Source organism: Bos indicus, chromosome 4 (assembly GCF_029378745.1).
Source record: "Bos indicus isolate NIAB-ARS_2022 breed Sahiwal x Tharparkar chromosome 4, NIAB-ARS_B.indTharparkar_mat_pri_1.0, whole genome shotgun sequence".
In the NCBI taxonomy this organism is placed as follows: Eukaryota; Metazoa; Chordata; class Mammalia; order Artiodactyla; family Bovidae; genus Bos; species Bos indicus.
In genome coordinates, this window is record NC_091763.1 from 72,547,284 (window position 1) to 72,571,910 (window position 24,627).

A 24,627-nucleotide genomic window follows, 5' to 3' on the forward strand; every position below is an offset into this window, starting at 1 on the left:
TAAAACTCAACGTTCAGAAAACTAAGATCATGGCATCCAGTCCCATCACTTCATGGCAAATAGATGGGGAAACAGTGGCTGGTTTGATCTCCTTGCAGTCCAAGGGACTCTCAAGAGTCTTCTCCAACACTACAGTTCAAAGGCATCAATTCTTTGGTGCTCAGCTTTCTTTATAGTCCAACTCTCACATTCATACATGACTACTGGAAAAATCATAGCTTTGACTAGATGGAGCTTTGTCAGAAAAGTAATGTCTCTACTTTTTAATATGCTGTCTAGGTTGGTCATAGCTTTTCTTCCAAGGAGCAAGCTTCTTTTAATTTCATGACTGCACTCACCATCTGCGGTGATTTTGGAGCCCAAGAAAATAAAGTCTGTCACTGTTTCATTGTTTCCTCATCTATTTGCCATGAAGTGATGGGACAGATATCATTATCTTTGTTTTTTGAATATTGAGTTTTAAGCCAGCATTTTCACTTTCCTCTTTCACTTTCATAAACAGGCTCTTTAGTTCTTTCTCCCTTTCTGCCATAAGGGTAACATCATCTGCGTATCTGAGATTATTGATGTTTCTCCTGGCACTCTTGATTCCAGTTTGTGCTTCATGCAGCTTCATACCTCAGGGCTGCATATTGTCACCTTGCTTATTTAACTTATATGCAGAGGACATCATGTGAAATGCCAGGCTGGATGAAGCACAAGAAAGTTTCATTTTATGAGGAGGAGGGAATCTGAGAAGACTTTTTGGAAAAGGTGACTGTAGTCCATCTTGGAGCTGATAAAGGTATAATTTCCTATGAGGATCTGGATTGAGAGCAAATGACCATGGCCTTGTGGCTGTACTAGAATTGGTTTTCCTTACTGAGTTTTCATAGTTTTATAACCCAGGCTGAGTAACTTTCATGCATTATCATCTTATCCTATTTATAGTAAATTCTACTTTTCTTTTGAGATCTTTCTGTCTGCTTAATAAAAATGTAGTTTGTCTTTGAATTTTTCAAATAAATGATTATTTTTGACTTCCCTAGAATTAAATTTGCAATAAGCTTTTTTTCCCCCAGGAAATAAAAACCAATATGACATGTGAACTAATATGTAGTTCATTTTTATAGAGGTAGATAATTTTTTAGCTACAACTATCTAATTATCTAAAAATAAACATCTGTACTATTATGAGTGTGTTATTAAATCAAGTAGTATGAGGAAAGTTTCAAGGACAATGGATTACTGGAACAAAAGAGATAGTAAGGAATAAAACCATGACTGGCAGTTGAATAAAGAACTGAAGTCTCTTGGGATGTGCTGGCTTTTTTCTTTTCTTACAACATCTGTCTTTGGTTATTATTTCTGTAAGACCTACTTCCATAAAGCATCTGTTTCCTCAAGAAAGTCATTGAAGATATGGAGAACCCTTATTATTGGTAAGATTTGAGTAAGTTGGCTTAAGTGTTAGTCTCTATTGAAATATATAATTTTTAATAAACTGCATTTTATTATTTTAAAATGCAAATCAATTTTTAAAACAGATATGTATAATGGAATACAGTTATGTATCTCCTTTAAAATATCCACTAAAATTTTAAATGCACATATTCTTTGACCTTCCAGGCCACATCTGGTAGTCTAGTCTACATACACACTGACAGAAGTGCACCAAAAAATATATGAAAAGATGTTTGTTGCAGTAACCTAACCATCCAGTTGTACAGGTTTGTTTAAATGAATTATCGTTCACGCCTGTGATGGAATATTCTGCCATCATTGAAAGAATGAGGTTGATGTCAAGGTTACCTTAAGAAAAAAAAAATCAAGTGGCAGAACAGTGTGGGTAAACTATATGTACACTGAAAGAACATATGTTTATTTATGTATATGTACAATTCCTTAAATATGCATAGATGATTCCTGATGTGGTACACAAAATCTGTGGCACACAAAAAAGGTAAAAGTATTTACCTTTTAGGTGGCAATTGCAGCCTGGACAGTGTGTAGGAAGGGGATACTTTTACTCTTTGTCATGTACTCCTGAATACTTAGGATTTCTGCAATAAGTATTTATTATTTTATAAACAGTGTATAACAATACTTATTTAAAAGCAAAAATCTATTAAATTTATTTATTTTAATAATTTAACAATAGATTTATATAAATTACAGAAGCCTTTAAATATTAAGGCCTCTATTCTGGACTAAGAAATATTTCCAGGCATATTAAAGGAAAAAGAAAACTATTTTAGTTCTAAGTTGAAATAATTATTGATTTATGGCAAATAATTCCTGAAAAAAATTGCAACACAAAAATTAATTTCCACTGTTATTTGGAAAATTACAGATAATGCTGGTTGAGAGCCTCAAGATTTGAATGATAATAGTCTAAATGGAAGAGAGCCCCCCTGATGTTTATGCTTTTCTTGAAGTGTCATGGAAATATTTGATAATGATTCAACCATATTGAGCTCTTCACTTCATTTGTTAGGTTTTTGTGCAGATGGATCATGATCATCTGCTGGTTTTGGATTGACTCCTATTTTTCAGAACCAGAAAATTAGTGAAAGATTTTTTTCTATTATCTACTCATCTGTTTAGCCCCAGTATAATGAAGGATTGTTTCAAAACATAAATTCTTTGTCCTTTTTTATGATTTAATATAACATGTTTCCAAAGTTGGCATTTTAAAGAAAACTAGTAATTTATAAAACATGTTTTATATGCCTTTAACTCTGATATATTTTCCCTGCATACAATGACTTGTCAACTTCTGTTGTTCCCTCATCAGATACCGTAATTTTATGATTACCATTTATCTTTGATGCTACTGTCTTTCTAAGCTACTTTTCACTGTGAGTGTTAGACCTCTGTGAGAGAAGATCTCATTGGTTTGTTTAGTCAGTATCCAATTTAAAGAAATACTTTTAGATAGAATTCTCTTTCTAGGTCACCCCATTGACTGTTGGTCTTTGTATCTGGCCAATCAAATGCTTGGCTTCCCAGGTGATGCAGTGGTAAAGAATCCCCCTGCCAATGCAGGAGACACAGGTTCAATCCCCGGGTCAGGAAGATTCCCCTGGAGGAGGAAATGGCAACCCACTCCAGTATTCTTCCTTGGAAAATTCCATGGACAGAGGAGTCTGGAAGGCTACAAAGAGTTGCAAAGAGTAGGACATGACTGAGCACACACATACAATCAAATGCTAAAGTTTCGATTTCTAGCCCAATCAGATGTGTCCAGGAAATCAAGGTCATTTGAAGCATAATAACCTCTCCTCCACTAATCTTGTGGATAGTTTACCAGTCCAAACGCCCAACAGAGTGAATTTAAAATCTGTTAAATTTACTTCCCTGCGGCTCCTCCAAAAATTAAAACACACACACACACACACACACACACACACACACAAGGCAAACAAGAAAAACAAAAACAGCCTAGGAAAAGCATAGATTTGCACTGCATAGCTCAGAGGTTCTAGGTCCAACTCATAAGTGAAAGTGAAAGTGAAGTTGCTCAGTCGTGTCCAACTTTTTGCGACCCCGTGGACTGTAGCCCACCACGCTCCTCTGTCCATGAGATTTTCCAGGCAAGAGTACTGGAGTGGGTTGCCATTTCCTTCTCCAGAGGATCTTCCCAACCCGGGGATCAAACCCAGGTCTCTCTCATTGTAAGCAAGACATTTTACCGTCTGAGCCACTGGGGTAGTATATGGGAAAGAACATAGATGTTACATTCACACATTCACACAAGATTTGCACCCCGACTTGGCAACTTCCCAGGCAGACAACCTTGACTCTCAGAGACTGTGACTTCCTATGTGAAATGGAGGTGACAATATTTCTTTGTAGAAGGGATGTAAGGATAGGGAGACTGTGTGTGTAAAATGAGTAGGACAATAAGTGACACACAGTAATTATAATGGTATAAAACATTTATTGAGTGTGTACCAAGTGCCAAGCATTATCCTAAGCCCTTAATGCATGTTAGCTCTTTATTCCTCTGAACAGCCTTATGTGATGATTACACAGGGAGGCTCTGTGATTTGCTTGAGATTGTATGACTAGTAAGTGAAGGAGTTGATAGCTCGAGCTGTTAACATCTAAACCAACCCTTTCCTGGAAGTCACAGCCTGACTTCATTTCTGCCCATAAGTCTATGGCCTTCTGGGTTCCATCTGCTGTCAGAACCATACCTGAAGCACTTCCCTATCTTATCTTCCATGCAGTCCAACCCCAGTCCTCAGTTCATGGTGCTCAGTGACTCCATGGGAATTTGGAGGTGTCAGGGCTTGCACTGTGTGCCTTCCTGCCCGCTCTTTGTCCCTCAGCAAAGCTGAACTTCACCCTATTCTTGGGATTATCTCATGAGGAGAAACAGGCTGCCTTCCCCAGAATTCCAGTGAAGATAATATCTTCACCGTTGTTCCATTACTATGTCTTCCTGTTCTCTCCTCTGCACTTGTCAAGCACTGTGTATTTTAAGTAGGGTTAGTCCTTAAGACCGATTGTGAAATAGATAACATTTGCCCCTTTAAACCACTCATTCCTTTAGTCCTTATGTCACTATTTCACATCTCAGTGAGCCAGTTGAACTAGAAGCTTTCAGCTTCTGAGGAAATGAGAAATTAGTAGGGGAATGAGAAAGGTCATTTAGATCTGTGCTTCTCAAACTTTATTGTGCATATGAATCACCTAGTGCTCCACCGTGTCCTCAGTTGCTCAGTCGTGTCCGACTTTTTGTGACTCCATGCACTGTAGCCCGCCAGGCTTCTCTTGTCCATGGGATTCTCCAGGCAAGAATACTGAAGGGGGTTGCCATTTCCTTCTCCAGGGGATCTTCCTGATCCAGGGATTGAACCCACATCTCTTGCATCTCCTGCATTGACAGGTGGATTCTTTACTATTGTGCACTTTGTTAAAATGCCGATTCTGATCCATTGGGGTGGGGCCTGGGATTCTGCGTTTCTGACATGCTTCTGTTGATGCCCGTGCTGGTGCTGTTTTCTAGACCACACGCCTGAGTAGCCAGTGTCTAAAGACTAGGGTACCACCTTGAGATGTCAGAGGCTCTACCCTGGATTAAGTATTTCCAGGAATACTTAATCCAAAGAAATGAGTCTCTTGGTGAAATTTAGTTAATGTGACTTGCTGGTAGAAGAAACTTGTCAATTTTAGACCCTTCTCTGGACTGCCTACCAGTAAAGCCATTCCTGGTTGGAGAAAAGAATATCATAAAGTTGTCAAGTTTTAATATAAACACTATGAAAGAGGGCATTTTCCTCTGTTAATTTAGTAACTCTGAGATGATTTGTATTCATTTTGCTTAATTTTGAGAAAATCGTCATTTTGCTGCTACTCAGTGTTGAGTGAGCTTTCCAGGTGGCGCTATCAATAAAGAACCTGTCTCTCAATGCAAGAAACATAAGAGACACGGGTTCAATCCCTGGGTCTGGAAGATCCCTTGGAGGGCATGGCAACCCACTCCAGTGTTCTTGCCTGGAGAATCCCATGGACAGAGGAGCCTGGAGGGCTACAAGTCCATAAGGTTGCAAAGAGTCAGACACGATTGAAGTGACTTAACATGCATGCATGCAAGGTTGAGTCCCTCAGGGGAACTCAACCAGGGAAATAGCTCACCGAACTCTTCCTGGTGCTGGGGGTCACATATGCATTTCAATATGTGTTTCTTTGTTCTGTCTATCATCATCTACATAAAAGGAAATTTAAGTCAACTTTTATTTCCTTATCTTTTGATTTGGAGTCAGCTCACTGGGAGTGCTTATGAATAATTCTGTTAGAAATGGTTTGATAATACTAATCTGGATAATGAAACGTTGTACAGACCTTTGCACATGAAGATGCAGTGTGGGTAGAAGACTGCGAAATGACGTGGCTGATTCTCTTTGTGATGGCAAAGGTTTATATTCTCTATTTCTGCTTTCAGGGAGGAGAACACTGTTACTACCAGGGCCACATCCGAGGAAATCCTGCCTCATTTGTGGCATTGTCGACGTGCCATGGACTTCAGTAAGTGTCCCCAAAGTTTTTGTATCATCCATTTTTTTCCAGTGATTTACTTTATTTTTAATGCACTTTGGTTGAAATCTCTATTTTAAGTCAAGAGCTATTAATAGTTTTCAAACAGTGATGGATGAGGACTTTTTTCCCTCTGTGGTTTGTAAACCAAGCAGATTGTTAAATTAGAGTTGCAGAAGCCAGAGGCGCTAATGATTATAACATGCTTCCTTAGTGATGTTTGAAACATTTTTCTAGTTTCATCCAGATGGAGACTGGAGTGGTTTGAGTAACTTTGGTTTCTGTTTCTGTGGGTGTTTAGCCCCTTGGTACCAATTCTGTCCTTCTTCTTCCTTGATGTTCATTTTTATATATGTATGGAATAATAGAAATTTCAAGACAGGGAACTCCTGACTCCTTACACAAAAATAAAGGGTGACCACAGGAGCTCATGTATTTTAGCACTTTATTCAGCCAGAATCCCACCTAACCTACAGCAAACTCATGGGAGGGTCCATTTGTTTTCAGAAATTTCTATGGAATGGACTTCATCCTTCCTCAAGGCCTTTCTTCCTTTCTCATAACCTTCAATATCAAAGTATGTTTGCTGGTGTTTAACATGGGAATATATCAGCTTCCTCCATCCTGTCCATGATGGTGATACCCAAGTGGCTGTCTTTTTCTTGTCATGTGACCCCTTCCAGTTCCAGTTCCAGTTCAGTCCCTCAGTCGTGTCCGACTCTTTGCGACCCCATGAATCACAACGCGCCAGGCCTCCCTGTCCATCACCAACTCCCGGAGTTCACTCAAACTCATGTCCATTGAGTCAGTGATGCTATCCAGCCATCTCATCCTCTGTTGTCCCCTTATCCTCCTGCCCCCAATCCCTCCCAGCATCAGGGTCTTTTCCAATGAGTCAACTCTTTGCATGAGGTGGCCAAAGTATTGGAGTTTCAGCTTCAGCATCAGTCCTTCCAATGAACACCCAGGACTGATCTCCTTTAGAATGGGACTGGTTGGATCTCCTTGCAGTCCAGGGGACTCTCAAGAGTCTTCTCCAACATTACAGTTCAAAAGCATCAATTCTTCGGCACTCAGCTTTCTTCACAGTCCAACTCTCACATCCATACATGACCACTGGAAAAACCATAGCCTTGACTAGAAGGACCTTTGTTGGCAAAGTAATTATAAAGCTACTTTGTCATCCCTCAGCATTTTGTTGTTGTTCATTTACTAAGTCATGTCTGACTCTTTGCGATCCCATGGACCACATCGCACCAGGCTCCTCTGTCTTCCAGTATCTCCTGAATTTGCTCCAATGCACATCCACTGAGTCAGTGATGCTATCTAACCATCTCATCTTCAGCCTCTCCCTACCCTTTTTGCTTTCAGTCTTTCCTGGCATCACGGTCTTCTCCATTGAGTCCACTTTTTGCATTTTGCAGCCAAAGTATTGGAGCTTCAGCTTCAGCATCAGTCCTTCCAGTGAATATTCAGGGTAGATTTCCTTTAGGACTGACTGGTTTGATCTCCTTGCTGTCCAAGGGACTCTGAAGAGTATTTTCCAGCACCACAATTTGAAAGCATCAATTCTTCAGTGCTCAGCCTTCTTCATGGTCCAAATCTCATATCCATACATCCTGCTGGAAAAACTATAGCTTTGATTATACAGACTTTTGTTGGCAAAGTGAAGACTTTGCTTTTTAATCCTCTGTCTAGGTTTGTCATAGATTTCCTTCCAAGAAGCAAGCACGGCAACTGTCCATAGTGATTTTGGAGCCCAAGAAAATAAAGTCTATCGCTGCTTATACTTTTTACTCATCTATTTGCCATTAAGTGATGGGACCAAATGCCATGATCATTGTTTTTTGAATATTGAGTTTTAAGCCAGCTTTTTCTCTCTCCTTTTTTACTCTTATCAAGATTCTCTTTAGGTCCCCTTCACTTTCTTAATGATAACATTAGAGTGGTATCACCTGCATATCTGAGGTTGTTGATATTTCTCTTGGAAATCTTGATTCCAGCTTAAGATTCATCCAGCCTGGCATCTCACATGATGTACTCTGCATATACTTCTGCTTTATTGACTACTGCACCAAAGCCTTTGACTGTATAGATCACAACAAACTGTAGAGAATTCTCTAAGGTAGTCTGGGAATACTGGATCACCTCACCTGCATCCTGAGAAAACTATATGCAGGTCAAGAAGCAGCAGTTAGAACTGGACATGGAACAACAGGCTGGTTCTAAATTGGGAAAGGAGTACGTCAAGGCTGTATATTGTCACCCTGCTTATTTGACTTATATGCGGAGTACATCATGCGAAATGCTGGGATGGATAAAGGACAAGCTGGAATCAAGATTTTGGGGAGAAATATCAATAACCTCAGATATGCAGATGACACCACCCTTATGGCAGAAAGTGAAGAAGAACTAAAGAGCCTCTTGATGAGAGTGAAAGAGGACAGTGAAAAAGCTGGCTTAAAACTCAACTTTCAAAAAATGAAGATCATGGCATTTGGTCCCATCACTTCATGGCAAATAGATGGGGAAACAATGGAAACAGTGATAGACTTTATTTTTTTGAGCTCCAAAGTCACTGCAGATGGTGAGTACAGCCATGAAATTAAAAGACCCTTGCTCCTTGGGAGAAAAGCTATGACCAACCCTGACAGCATATTAAAAAGCAGAGACGTTATTTTGCTGACAAAGGTTCATCTAGTCAAGCTATGGTTTTTCCAGTAGTCATGTATGGATGTGAGAGTTGGACTATAAAGAAAGCTGAGTGCCTAAGAATTGATGCTTTTGAACTGTGGTGTTGGAGAAGACTCTTGAGAATCCCTTGGACTGCAAGATCCAACCAGTCCATGCTAAAGGAAATCAGTCCTGAAAATTAATTGAAAGGACTGATGTTGAAACTGAAACTCCAATACTTTGGCCATCTGATGGGAAGAACTAACTCATTGGAAAAGACCCTAATGCTGGCAAAGACTGAAGGCAGGAGGAGAAGGGGATGGCAGAGAATGAGATGGTTGGATGATATCACCGACTCGATGGACATAAATTTGAGCAAGCTCCGGGTGTTGATGATGGACAGGGAAGCCTGGTGTGCTGCAGTCCGTGAGGTCACAAAGAGTTGGATGTGACTGAGTGACTGAACTGTACTGAACTCTGCGTATAAGTTAAATAAGCAGAATGCCAATATATAGCCTTGACGTGTGTGCATGCGTGTGTGCGTGTTCCATTTCTTTACTTGTGTCTTGCTCTTTGCGACCCTATGGACTATAGCCCACCAGACTTCTCTCTCCGTAGTATTCTCCAAGCAAGAATATTGGAGTGGATTGCCACACCCTCCTCCAGGGGATCTCCCTGACCCAGGAATGAACTCGTGTCTGCCTCCATCTCCTGCATTGCAGGTGGATTCTTTACCCACAGAGTCAGTTGGGAAGCTCACAGCCTTGACATACTTCTTTCCCAGTTTTGAACCAGTTCGTTGTTCCATGTCAGGTTCTAACTGTTCCTTCTTGACTCACATACAGATTTCTCAGGAGATAGGCAAGGTGGTCTGGCACTCTCATCTCTTTAAAAAATTTCCACAGATTGTTATGATCCACACAGTCAGAGGCTTTAGTGTAATCAATGAAGCAGAAGTAGATGTTTTTCTGGAATTCTCTTGCTTTTTCTGTGATCCAACCAATGTTGACAATTTGATTTCTGATTCCTCTGCTGCTTCAAAACCCATCTTGTACATCTGGTAAGTCTTGATTCATGCATTGCTGAAGCCTAGCTTGAAGGATTTGGGGCATAACCTTGCCAGTGTGTGAAATGAGCACAATTGTATGGTAGTTTGAGCATTGCTTAGCATTGTCCTTCTTGGGGACTGAAATGAAAACTGACCTTTTCCAGTCCTACAGTCAGTGCAGATTTTCCCAAATTTGCTGACATATTGAGTGTAGCACTTTAACAGCCTCATCTTCTAAGATTTGAAAAGAGCTCAGCTGGAATTCTGTCCCTCTACTCACTTTGTTCATAGTAATGCTTCGTAAAGCCCACTTGACTTCACACTCCAGGATGTCTGGCTCTAAGTAAGTGATCACGCGATTGTGGTTATCCAGGTCACTGAGACCTGTTTTGTACAGTTCTGTGTATTCTTGCTACCTCTTCTTAATATCTTCTACTTCTGTTAAGCCCTTACTGTTTCTGCCTTTTATCATGCCTATCCTTGCATGAAATATTCCCTTCGTATCTCCAATTTTCTTGAAGATACCTCTAGTCTTTGCGATTGTATTGTTTTCCTCTGTTTCTTTGCACTGTTTATTTAAGAAGGCTTTCCTATCTCTCTTTGCTTTTCTCTGAAGCTCTGCACTCAGATGGGTATGTCTTTCCCTTTCTACCTTGTCTTTCACTTCTTTTCTCAGCTATTTCTAAAGCCTTCTTAGACAACCACTTTGCCTTCTTTCATTCCTTTTTCTTTGGAATGGTTTTGGTTTCTGCTTCCTGTATAATGTTTCAAACTTTCGTCCATAGTTCTTCAAGGATTCTGCCACCCAGATATAATCCCTTGATCTCTTTGTCCCTTCTGCTGTATAATCATAAAGGATTTGATTTAGGTCAAATTTGATTTAGGATTTGATTTGATTGAGTAGCCTAGTGGTTTCTCCTACTTTCTTCATTGTAAGCCTGAATTTTGCAATAAGGAGCTCATGATCTAAGTTTAGCATTCTAGTTAGTCTAAATCATCTCAGCTCATTTCTGCTACTTTTTTGGGGCAGGAACCAATCACACTTCAGTTTTGTGAAATTCTTGTTTGAAATCTTTAAAAGACTTCCTGTCTGTTACCAAGTTAGAAACATGAGTGTTTTCATCTAACAAACAGTTATAGAGCATCTGCTGTGTGCCAGCTGCTTGGAATATTAAGGAGATTAGAACGTGAGCCCTGTCCCCAAGAGCTCCCAGTCTAATGGGGAAGCTAAACCTAGCCCAGCTTCGTGCTATGGAATGTGGTATGTATAGTTGTTTTCGATGAGAGAAAAAACTGAGAAAAATGCAAGCTGAGAGTGGTCACTGAAAAGTGAGGTCGCCCTTAAGGGTTCCAGAGAGTCATTACCTGAAAAAGTTGGAATGGGCCCTGGAACAGGCTTTCAAGGGATCTTCCAGGAGAGGGGTTCAACTGCTACGTCTTCCAAGAAATTGAGAAATGAGACCTAATGGGAAAGGCTGGGAAATCTGGCCAGTCTGCCCAAGTTGTGCTTCTGGTTAGGCTCTGGCACTAGGTACTTGAGAGGCAGGAAAAAGATAACACAGGGATCAGACAAATAACCAGAGAAAGGAGGTCACATGCCTGAGAGCAAGACAGTAAGTTCGCTTACTATTTGTACTAAAAGACTATTTTACTAATTTTAAATAAATCCTTTGAATAAGGAGACATTTTTACAAACATGGAACCCGTACCTAATATGTGAGATCTTCGGCTTTCTTAATCTGGAAACAAACATTGATGTATCCTCCAGCAATAATATTGTTATCTCTGATCTCAAGGCGAGCACAGCTGTCAGCCAGGAATAGTACACTGCGTCTGCCGACTCTTGTGACAGCAAGTGTCTATTGTAGGCTTTTCCCTTCCTCTCTCATTCCTCTTAACATCTCAGTCCAAAGTCACAGTTTAAGCATCTTGCCCAGTACATGTTCCAGTACCACCCCCACCATTTTCCTAGTGGATATAACATCATAAGAGCAGAGAAAAGGTATTACTGCCTTCTAGAAACCCTAATAGACCCAAGACTGTCAGACCAACAGGTACTAATCCTATGCAGTCCTTTGAAAGAGGATGGAATGGGATCTTGAAGGACATTTTAGTGACTAACTGAGGTGTTTTCACTAAGTAAAATTTACTTCTCCCTTTAGAAAATTTTTCACTTAAGACTAAACAAAGACAAACAGAAAGCCCACTGTGTGTAGGAATGTTGTCAGGTTTGTGTATGTTTTGGTATATGTAGATTTTTATAAGCATGTTAAATAAATTTACTGTTTGTTCCTTTATTACTTCTCATCTTGATTTTACCTTAGGAACAAACATTGCTGAAAAATATTTAGGAGAGCTATTTCTAAATAGTAAATAATTTATGTTGTCTCATTTGTAGTGATTCAATATGAGATACATTATTTCATCCATGACTCATCTTCTATAAATTGCCAAATGCATGTTGAGAGTTTTCATTTTCTTGATTTACAGAATTCCATTAAAGAACATAATGGGTAAAATAATCAAACTCATATCTTTTCCATAAAGAACCTGCAGGTACATATTATTTTCAAATTTGAAGACCTAATAGTATTTTGGGCCTGCTATGTTTCATGTTTTGACAAAATCCTGTAACTATGGGAACATTAAGGACTGGAATCAACTGTAAATTTATTGCCCGCTTGTGACAGTTTGTAAGAATGACTATTTCCTTTCAAAATCTTGTTTTGATGGCAACTTTTAAAAATTTTACCTCTCTCAACTGGCCAGTAATGACTTGGTCCTCGCTATAGATTTTTACAAGTTATAAACTGTGTGATGGACTCAGTATACTTCCTGGAATGTATAAAAAATCAACCAGAAAGGTTTCAAACAAAGCAAATGAAACATACCTGCTTTTTAATTGTTAAATATTTGAACATATTTTTAATTAAACATGGCATATTTTCATTTATGGAACCAGAATCTTCTATATATGTATGGTGTTAGAATCTGCTTTGTTTATACTGTGTATCAAGATGTTTGAGTTCAATAAAAAGTGACTGATTTTTGCATTGGATACTAACCTAATTCAAGAGGAAACAGCCCCTGATTACTGTTTAAACAAAGCCATCTGCTTGCTACTTAATTAGTGTAGTGTGAACTTTGGCAAAGGGTGATCGTTTTGTACAGTTTTCTGGATGGATCTGACCAGTTATCAGCAGAATGTTCACTGCCATATTTGCCTACTGTTTTGAAAAGTTTCCCCCCACTTATTGCTTAGGCATATATTGTCAGTGATATCCTACAAACTGCATCTGTTTATCTTTAAATTCCAAATGCAGTGTCACTCAAATTCAGAAAGTGCACTTTGGGTCGAAAACATTACAGACGTGTAAAGGGCAGTTCTAAGGGTATATGAAAGTTTAAGGACATGTGGAAGATCTTACTGCAAGAACGAAAGAATTTGGATAGAGACAGAGCTGGAGGCCGTTACAATTATAGCTCAGGAAAACCAGCAGATTTCACTAAGTGATCAATGAAAGCACATACTGTTCTGTGGTTAGCAACTTGGGCTTCATGCAGTCATTTCCACCTAACACTGATAAATGACTGCAGAAGATCACAACTTTACTCTTCACAGATGCCTGAGTGGTAAAGACAAGTTCCTTCAGTATCAGGAGGAAACTGATATTAACAGAAAGACCACATTCCTCTAAAAGGAGGGGCTATCAGGATCTCTCTGAGTGGGAGTTGAGACCATATGTACCTTAGGATGCCCCCAGAGAATTTCTCAATTGGCTGATAGTCATCTCTAGCCCAGGAGGTCCAAAATTGAACTCTGGATTTGCGGCCTGCATCCTGCTTCCTTGTGCCCATCCTATTTTGCTCTTCCTGCAGCCTTTTCCATCCTATTAAATGGATCTTATGAAACACCATTTTTCCAGTTGCTCATGTCAAAACCTTGGAGCCTTCACGGACTCTTCTTTTCCTTGCAAGCTCCATTTTAAATCCATTAACTAGTCTTATTGATTCTACTTTGGAAAAATATTCAGAATTTGACCGGTTCTTACCACCCTCACCATTACCACTGTGTTGTATGAATGAAAGTGTGTGGCCAGTTGCATGGGCTGGGTCAGCTACTTGTCAGCCACTTGTCTCTTGGGCTTCAGTTTCTGTAACTTGTGAAATGTGGGTAGTCATTTTACCTCCAGCATAAATTCGTGGAAAAGATGAAATGAATGTAAAGGATTTAGCTCATGGTGAGTTGTTAAAATATGTCAGCTCTTACTGCTAGAGCATCTTCCAAGTATACAGCTTAGGCCAGTCTCTCTATAACCCCTGGCCAACTGCCTCAGAATCACTGGGCGTTTGTTTAAAATGCAGTTTCCTGGGTTTCAGCTTGGAAGTCCGAGAGGGTTCTGAGAGTTTTGAATTTTTATATGCTTTCCAGGTGATATTTTGCATATTAAAATTTTAGATTTACATGTTGGAGGAAGGAATAATGGGCCACAGTTAGAGGATGGTAATCCTGAGCCTCAGAGTCAGACACGACTGAAGCAACTAAAGAGCGGCAGCAGCAGCAGTCCTGGGCCTGTGGAAGAGTCAGGATGAGGGGACCCTGCTGCTTCTGGGGAATTAGGGGCGAGGCCTTTCCTTCTCAGCAGTATGTGTGGGTGTGTGTGTAATGTATGGCATGTGTATGTGTAAGATACATGGATTGGGATATGTGTGTGTGTGGCATATGTGAATATAGTATGTGGTGTTTATATATGTGGAGTTGTAGTGTGTAATATATGGTATATAGGTGTGTGTGTGTGTCTGGTATGTGGTGGTGTGTGTGTATGTATGTATGTATGTATGTATGTGTGGTGTGTGTGTGTGTTATGTGTGGTGCATGTGTGTGTGGTATGTGGTGGGCACTCCATGTGATAGGAATGAAAAGCAGGGTTTGAGAAATAAACTGGTCCTCTGGCGGCTGCTGATTTTAAAATGATCTGGTTCTGAGGCGAGAGTCAATTGCCAGGCCTAACTGTCTTCTTATCCTTGGCAGTGGGATGTTCTATGATGGGAACCACACCTATGTCATTGAGCCGGAAGAAAATGACACCTCCCAAGTAAGTGCTCCTTCTATTTGCCATGGCAAATGTAAACAATGCTGGGTGATTTCTTTACCCCTCTTTTTCTTCTCTTTTTTCTCTCTATTTTGCTTTCTTTTCATATTTCAGGGTCAAGAATATATGTATAAACACAGACATATTATATATATAAATGCATATATATATACATATATTTTAAGTTAAATAGTGAATAAGGAAAAACCCTAGACTGTGAGAAAATACATTTATCTTGTTTAAGCCACCCAGACTAAGACCGCAGCACATTATGGTGGAGATAGTAATGAAGGCTTCAGAACACCTCAGAAGAAAAGTATTTTCAGCAGAGGGGAAATGTAAGAGGTAGTTTTTTTTTTTTTTTTTTAAATCACTGGTTTTGCCTTGTTGCTGTTCAGTTGCTAAGTCGGGTCTGACCCTTTGGGGCCCCATGAACTGCAGCATACCAGGCTTCCCTGTCCTTTACTATCTCCTGGAGTTTGCTCAAATTATGAATACTGAAGACAGTGAAGGACAGGGAAGCCTGGTATGCTGCAGTCCATGGAGTTGCAAAAAGTTGGACAGCAATAACAAAGAAAACCACAGTGATCTTTTTTTTTTTTTTAAATCTACCTTTTACTCTTCCATCTGCTGGAAATACTTTCCTTCTGAGGTGTTCTGAAGCTTTCATTACTAACTCCACCGTGATGTGCTGTGGTCTGTCAGTCTAGTTGGCTTAAACAACATAAATTTATTTTCTCACAGTCTGGGGACTGAAAGTCCGATTTCATGGTGCCAGTGGGGTCAGTGTCTATTGAGGGCTCTCTCCTTGGGGTGCAGATAGTGTCCCGTGAGGTCTGGTGCCTCTTCTTCTTCTCATCAGGGCACCAGCCTTATCAGACTCGGACCTCACTCTTGTGATCTCTGATAACCTTTATCGCATCCCTCTAACTCTATCTCCAAATACAGTCACATTAGGAATTTATGACTTAAACATGAGTTTGGAAGGGACATAGACATTCAGTTCATGATGGATCAAATCCACAGATAATGTGATTTCCCACTCTTTTTCTTTTCTAGATTCCAGATTTTTCTCTATTGCCTATTTTCTTTAAGGTCCCATGCTGATAAAATTTAGAGAAATCCAAGTTTTCTCCGTTCTCTTCCTCAGTTTAGTTTAAACTTTCTCTAGAAAATGGTGCTATTACTAACTAAAGATAAACATGAGGCATTCCATCCTAGTTCTGTACACACAAAATATTCTTCCGTGTATCATGGAACACCAATCAAGCACTTAGAGAGGCAAATAATTTCAAGAAACGCTCGTTGTTCTGCCACTCATAAACAATCTGTATGGGAAACTGTCTGTTTTGTATTACTTTCCAAGTACCCGCTGAAAGCTGTCCTTGTCCCTTTGCTTGACAGTCTGATTTTTTAAAAAGTGATATCATGAAATTTGACTATTTATGATCTTCCTTTTTTAGTAATTGAAGGAAGCCAGATGAAATTATTTGAATGTTAATTAATTTTTCTTAGATGAAACATGGGTTTTTATCTGTTGAATTTTTATAGATGTTTGTCTGACACTTGAATTTTGAGGCAGGGTCTGCTGTGGGCATTCTGATTGTGCCAGTCACCTGCTTCCCAACAGGAAGACTGTTAGCTTTGCAGTCTGCCTAGCAAAGCTGTCAGGCTCTAACAGGAGGCAGGGCTTCATGGAAAGGAACCAGTCATAGAAAACATTAACCCCTTTCCCCAGATGTCTTACTTCCCCTTGGGGGAATAGGTGCATTCATTTCTTTGCCATTACCACAGGCTTCGGCTTCTCCATCCATGAAGGCATTTTACTTCTAATGGGCTATCACTGTGGTGCTGGGATAATATAGGAGTGAGTGGGAGGGATGTGCAAGGGCTCATTGCCTTCCCAAACTTGAGAGAATGTGTAGTCAAGCAATGATTCTTTTAAGGTTTCGCCTCCCCCGGCTGTGATCGCCTGAGCCTGGAGATTTCTGGGTGTATGTGCCTCATCTCTCGTTTGTGTTATTTCAGGAGGATTTCCATTTTCATTCGGTTTACAAATCCAGACTGTTTGAATTTCCCTTGGATGATCTTCCATCTGGTATGATTTTCATAGAGTGATTTTTAAAAAAAATACAGCTTTAATAATTCATTTTAATGTTTTATAACTAATTATATGTGGAATATCATCAGCCTACGACTGCTCGTAACAGTTTTAGAAAGTCAAGTGACATCAAGAGAGAGAAAAAAATGCAAACTGACCTCATATTTATAGTGGGTGAGTTTGGAAAGATATTGCTTGAACTCAACAAAGAAGAGCTTATTAAAGTTATAAGACTCAAAGTAAAGTATTCCTTTACTTTGTTAAAGAAAAAATTGGTCTGCATAGGTAGAATATATAAAATTGACTCTTGGTGAAGTACTCAGTTTGTACACATAGAGATGAGCTTGTAAATATTTTCCCATTTATTGCTTCCTCATTTCTTTTTGCCCCAGCATTTTAATACAGAGCTGTTGTAGATTAATATTTATTATTATGATGATGTGCTATTTGTGAAATTGATCTTTCCTTCCAATGTGTGTTTATGGGTCCATCTATTTATAGGTTTGATTTGAGAGTTGCATCCATGTCTTTTGGTGAGAAGGGCAGGGTATTCATGCTTCGGCTTTGTTAGAGGAGCAATGATTACGCAGAGTGCATTTGTCTCTGTCCACACTGGACTCATTTTCGTGTTCTCCTTCTAAAGATATGGTATAGCTGATGTGGAGATGCTTCCTCCCCTCCTTAGACAGCCCTGATTATGGCCATAGTATAGTCTAATTTTTAAACTTCTTTTAGTCTTTGTAACAACTCTGCGAGGTCAGTATTATTATTCCCATTTTATAGATGAACAAACAGAAGCTCAGCTAGTTTGTCTTTTCTAGGGTTCCACAGCTAGTAAGAGGCTGAGTGGGTGTTTGGATTATGGCACTACAAGACTGTGCCTTGGGAGACAGGCACCAGGGCAAATGGAAAACTTACTAGACTAAAGCAGAGTCTAAACTCCTACTTAGGAAAATGACTTAAAGGCTGCATTGTCTCCTTATTAGAAAAAGAAGTAAGTGCTTTCAAATGTTCCTTCCTCTGAAATAAATTCGTAGCTCCTTGACTTTCTGCAGTTACGCTAAAGAGAAATAGAACTCACCCCTTCTCTCCTGCTGCCAAAGGGATAGAAGTTCCTAGTTTATAGAATTTCCTATTTGGAAAAATCTGAAAATGAACAATAGATACTTTTACTTCACATAGATGCTTTATACTGTTCTTTCGTTATCATATGAAACTTTTTACAATTCCTATTATGGTAAGAAAATAAATCATGATTAGCTGCTTGAGAACAAAGATGCAATCCAATAGGCATTACTGGATGCAATAAACATTAATTAATATTTAAAGTAATAAGTAAAAGTTCCCCACTAAGGACTTTATTATAGGCTTGCCATGATACAATCATAATTTTTTTTTAAAAAACTTCACTCAGAATTTCTTTACAACAGAAACTTTGGAGGTTACTCAGTAGTTTTCTGCTATGAAAAATGAGTTTTGGCCATATTCTTTGAAAAACCTCAGTTTGTTCCTGGTTATCTTTTAGTATCAGAAGTTGACAATATTCATTTTAAGAGTATTATTTGCCTCAAGCTCTTTAGACTTACTATGACAAATTGGAAGGAAACAAAAAATAGACAAATGTCAAAGCTGCAATTTTTTTGTTATATAAGCTCAAAACTAAGCTTTTTAAAATTTTATTTTAGGTTTAATAAAGTATCACTGGGTTGTGGGTTATATTATGTCTTTTTTGCTACGCATTATATATTTCCCAGAGATAGAATATGATCAGGTGTTCCCCAATCTTTTTGATTATGGAATGTTTTATTTTATATGACACATCTCTCAAGGCTAGTTTTCCTAAGAACACATTTTAAGAAAAGATTTTTGTTTAAATATGACCACTTAGGACTCACTGTTTAAAAATTACTATGATGAAAAACCAACCAACCAACCAACAAAAGCAAACAAAACAGAAATAGACTCGTAAATATAGAGAACAAGGGGGTGGTAGCCAGAGCAGATGGGGGCCAGCCAAAAGAGGAAAAGGAGGTTGAGAGACACAAACTTCTAGTTATAAAGTAAAGAAGCCATGGGAAGGTAATGTAAAGCATAGGGAACATAGTCAATAATATTGTGATAACTTTGTACAGATGCAGATGATAACTGGGCTTACAGTGGTAACCATTTTGAAATGTATGTAAATACCAAATCACTATTTTGTACACCTGAAAATAGTATGATAGTGTATGTCAGTTATACTGCAATAGAAAATTACTATGATAAAATACACCAATTTTGTGTACTATTTGCCGAGTTCTGACACCCTTGTACTCCCCTGATGAAAAATAGACTGTTTCCATTACCCCAGTGATTTCCTTTGTGTCCCTTTTCTGTCAGTGTCTCCCACTTCTGCAGTCCCTTTTCTGACTTTTTTCACTGTAGATTAGTTTCACCTGTTCATACAAATGGACTCATTCATCATATTCAGCTTCTTTTCCTTATTAGCACAGTCCTGAGATCTATGTTGTCAAAGGCAGCAATAATTCTTTATTTTTATTACTGAGTATGTCCTTATGTATGCATATAGCACAATGTTTCATCTCTTCTGTCAGTGGACATTTGGATTGCTTCTAGTTTGGGGCGATTATGAATATAACAACTATGAACATTCTTGTAAAAATCTTTTTTGGGGACACACATTTATATTTCTCTATCAAATACCTGTGAGTTTAATAACTGGGTCACAAGATAGTATATCTTTAACTTTATAATATTGTTCTCAAGCTTCAGCATCTACCAGAATCACCTGGAGGGCTTGGTAAACACAGATTCATGGCCTCATCTTCAGGCTACTTTTTTCAGCCACTACATTGAGGCGTAATTGAAATACAAAAGGCTGTATATATTTAATGTATAGAACTTGATGAGTTTGGAGGTAAATATACATCCATGAAATCACCACAACCTATGTCATAAACATATTCATCCATTCCAAAAGTTTCCTCCTATGCTATTTATGGTGATGATGATAAAAACTATCAACATAAAATCTAACCTCTTAGCAGATTTTTAGGTATATGATACAGTATTGTTAACTGTAGGCACTAAACTGTTCAGTAGCTCTCAAAGACTTATTCATCTTGGATAACTAAATCTTTGTCCGCTTTGACTAGTAACTCCTCGTATTGCCTCCTCCCAGCCCCTGACAACCACCATTCTAATCACTGTTTCTCTGAGTTTGACTATTTTAGATTCCTCATGTAAATGGTGTTATGTAGTATTTGTCCTTCTTTGTCTGGCTTATTTCACTTAACAGAATGTCCTCTAAGTTCACCTGTGTTGTTGCAAATGGCAGGATTTTCTTTTGTAAGACTGGTTAATATTCCATTGTGTGTATATACCATATATTCTTTATCCATTCATCCACTGATGGACATTTAGGTTGCTTCTGTATCTTGACTGCTGTCAATAATGTTGCAGTGAACATGGGCATGCAGACACTAATGTGAAATCCTGATTTAAATTCCTTAGGCTATATGCCTAGAAGTAGGATTGTTAAAATCATATGGTATTTCTGTTCAGATATTTTGAGAAATAGTCATAATGCTTTTCCTAGTGGCTGCACAAATTTCTAGAGCTTTTGATTAAGTACGTCTTGGGTGGGTTGTGAGAATTTACTTTTCCAAGTTCTCAGGTAATGCTAATGCTTCTAGTCCAAGGAATACAATTTAAGAACTACTGTTGAATGAAGAATCTCTGAACCTTTTCCTGAAGCGGTCATACCATTTATACTCTCAGCATTATACGAGAGTTCTAATTGCTCCACATCTTCACCAGCCTTTCGCGTGTCATTCTTTAGTGAAGGCTAGTGGTGGAAGGGAAGGTCAAGTGGCTATTTGGATGATTTCCCATTAAAATATGATGGCATTTATAAAAGAAATATGAGAAAAATTTTGAGATAAATTAGAACTGGAATAATGCTTGAGATTTTTTTGAATTGTATTCCTTTGTGGTATGTTTATTTATATTAATATAAATGTAATTGCCTAGATTAATGTTCTATATTGTCATTAAGTGTGATATTTACATTATAAAATTAATAATAATTATGTATAGTTATATAATTTATAGATTATAATTATAATAATCATTGTTGATTAAAGTAAAGTTATATAATTTATACTAATTAGGGCTGGTAGAAGTTTGATTGCCCTTCATGAAAGAAACCTGGCAAATGCACTAAGTTAAATTTATTTTTGTTTCCTTTTAGAATTCCAACAAGTAAATATCACTCCACCAAAATTTATTTTGAAGCCAAGACCAAAAAGGAGTAAACGGCAGGTATGTATTCACAGGTATATGTCACAATATTTTAAAAACATTTGGCCACTGCCAGTCAATTTAATCTACATTAAGTCTGTAAGAGGTAAGAATTAGTTTCAGGCATTTGCCACAGTGTGGTAAACAGCATGGGTGACACATTCATAGCAGCAGTGGAGTCAGGGCCATATTATTTCATAGACTCAAAAAACACTCAAGATAGTGGCGATAATATGGACACTCGTCTTACAGATGGATTATGGGGCCGCTTCTGTGGCCTCTCAGGCTGTTTCTACCATAGGCCTCCTTCCTCGCCTGAGTATATACCAACCACATCATGAAGTTTGCTTGGATGGTACAAGCCCTTGTGTTTATCCCCTTAAGAATACCCTCTTAAGAATGACTCTATCAAGTTTTAAAGCTGCAAAATGCTATTGTCACACTTGAACTACTCTGGAGTCTAGGATATAAAATCAGAATGTCTGCTTTATGAATGTTCAATGCATATTGAACTTAATAATAGTAGCAGTATATTGTTTACTGTACAATGCTTTAAACCACATGAAGTGGGTACTATTATTATCCCTTCACAGGAAAAATAATAGATGTCTCTGAAATGTGCACATGACTTGCCCAGAATCATAGATCTGGTAAATGGTTTATACAAAATAAAAACTCTGGTCATCAGAATTAAGATATCATCACAGTTGTGGTGGTAGTTGGTGTAGGTGTGTGTATGACATAAAAACCAGATGAGAGAAATAAGTGTCTAGTAAGACAAAGCAGTTGAAGGGACCAGGTATTTTCTTTTTAATATATGTTTAGTAAGTATGAAGTAAAATGTGTTTATAGACAGATTTCTAACATGAATAATAATTGCTAAATATTTTGAGTACTCACCATGAGCAATTGTATTAACGTATTTAATCCTCATAACACTTTTTTGAGGAAGGCATTATCATTATCCCTATTTTAAAGACATTGAAACACTGGGTTACCTGGCAATGGAGCCGGGATTCTGACCTAGAAGTCTTGTCCCTGAGACACACAGTTGAATATTACTTGGCCTTAATAAAGAAGGAAATCTTGCCATTTGCAACAACATGGATGGACCTGGAGGGCATTAAGCTGAGTGAAATAAGCCAGGCAGAGACAGACAAATATGGCATGGTATCACTTACATGTGGAATCTAAACACAAAACAAACAAAAACACGTAGAAACAGAGTAGAAACATGGTTGCCAGGGGCTAGGCAGTGGGGGAAAAGGGAGAGATTAGTAAAAGGGTACAGACTTTCAGTTCTAAGATGGATCACATCTGAGGACCTAATGTGTAACATAAGTTTCCCACAGCCAAGTTACCAGGGCTTATTTATGTGCTGTTTCCTTTATTATATTGCAGCTTCGTCGATATCCTCGTAATGTAGAGGAGGAAACCAAATATATTGAACTGATGATTGTGAATGATCATCTCATGGTAAGGTTTGCTGAATTTCGTGTTGTTTGAACTTGCCCATGCCTAGCATAAAACTGGTGGGTGCAGAAATATGTTTAGAAGAAAGAAGCCTATAAAGTTGTAACCTGGAAAAGGTATTTGTATAATCAAACATTTCTGTTACCCAGCAACAACCTGTAAACAGGAAAACACTCTTAGGTAAATCAATTCACAGTATTTTGTGAAGTTCCAAAAATATTTCTGTGATTCATAATGTTAATTCCTTGGATTTGCTTAGTTAATGTAGGGGCTAATATCTTCTCTTACTAAAATGGCAAGGTTAAAAAAAAAAAGGGAAACTTCCATTTTATAATTGAAAAAGTGAAGCAGCAATAATATGACACTTTAATTTGCAATGTTAGCTTTATCCTAATAAAAGCATTTTTTTCTGTTTTTCTTTTGCTGTGCAATAAACCATTTGGAAAGGCTTATAGACTTATTTACAAAACAGAAACAGACTTACAGACTTAGAAAAAAAATTCATGGTTAAGATGGAAAGAGGGATAGCTTGGGAGTTTGGGATTGACCTGTGCACACTGCTGGATTTAAAATATATAACCAACAAGGACCCTGTGTAGCACAGGGAACTCAATATTTTATAATAACCTAAATGAGAAAAGAATTTGAAATATAATAGATACATGTATATGTATAACTGAATTACTTTGTTGTATACCTGAAACTAACACATTGTTAATCAAAATATTCTCCAATATAGAATAAAAAAAGAAAAGCTTATATAGCCAAGCTGTGAAGATTTTTAGGATAAAAATCTAGCCAAACTTTTTATTGAGTCAGTTTTTTTTTAATGCCCAGTTTACGGGCATGTTTTATATTTAATTCATGGGTGTATTATAATCAGCCTGGTTACATTCATTGCACAACAGTGAATTATAATTGTTTCATGTAACTAGAGTTTTAAACTAAATATATTCAGTGATGCACTTTGTTGAATTTTACTTAATTTCAGGTACATATACATTTTAATTTACTTTGAATTATTTGGGAGAAAATGTGTCATTTATTTAAATATGATTAAGCTAATAGAGATTTTAATTAATTATTAATAATAATTATTATTAATGAGTGCTTCTTCCTTGTTTATGGTAGGACTGAGTTTTGTATTTCTACCAATTTAATTTTGTGACTGTTATTTTTCCTGAGATTTTTACAGAATAAGCTGTAAAAACACATATTTTGGACATTTCAGGATATCATAAATTCAAATGTCTGTAAGCATCTATAGGCAGATAGTTCAAAGTGAGCCAGATATAAAACAATAGGGAAGGGTCAGGTCTATGGCAAAAGAGAAGTCACATGGTCTGTCTATGTAATAGGAGGGACTGCTTCTCAGCCCTTGCCAGTTATTACTGTGTGTGGATACTAATTTTAAATGAAGCCAGAAACCAGATTTTACATGATATGTCTTGAGTTTTAAAACAGCCTTGAGGTCAAACCAAAGATATATGTTGTTCACATCAAGCCGTAAGTCACCTCCTTGTGACCATTAGAGGTTTCTTCTCTTTACTGAGTAACCCTTGTGGAACTTTTCATACTTTCAGCATTATTCACATTCACTTTTTCTGGCTTTCACCCTACTTTTATTTGTCTTGCAATTCATTGATAACTTTCATATATGTTCTCATTTTGAATAATAATCTTGTGACAAAAACATAAACTTTTGAAATGGATGCCATGGGTATTTTTTATTTTATCTCAAAGATCTGTGAGGCCTCAAACTTTAGGAGCCTTGCCACAGACTTTGCAGTATCTAAAGAATTAGGTGTCAACTCTTGAATTTTTTTACAGAAAACTGTAAAGGCCTTTTAGTTACACCGTGTTTCCTCTGCTGAGATGAGCATTTGTTGATGACCTTGAAATCCTTCACTTGT

The 24,627-nt window shown here is 38.0% G+C and overlaps 1 protein-coding gene across 11 annotated transcripts in view; it reads left to right on the top strand.

Annotated features, from left to right (window-relative positions):
- The window catches only part of ADAM22 (ADAM metallopeptidase domain 22), a 238,401-nt gene that overhangs the window by 142,190 nt on the left and 71,584 nt on the right, over positions 1 to 24,627 (top strand). For all 11 annotated transcript variants that reach the window (XM_019958884.2, XM_070787951.1, XM_070787949.1 and 8 more), the window contains exons 5-9: positions 5,933 to 6,015; positions 14,778 to 14,841; positions 16,867 to 16,936; positions 21,192 to 21,262; positions 22,643 to 22,717. In XM_019958884.2, the coding sequence (XP_019814443.2) occupies positions 5,933 to 6,015; positions 14,778 to 14,841; positions 16,867 to 16,936; positions 21,192 to 21,262; positions 22,643 to 22,717 (363 nt within the window). The remainder of the gene's footprint in view (positions 1 to 5,932; positions 6,016 to 14,777; positions 14,842 to 16,866; positions 16,937 to 21,191; positions 21,263 to 22,642; positions 22,718 to 24,627) is intronic.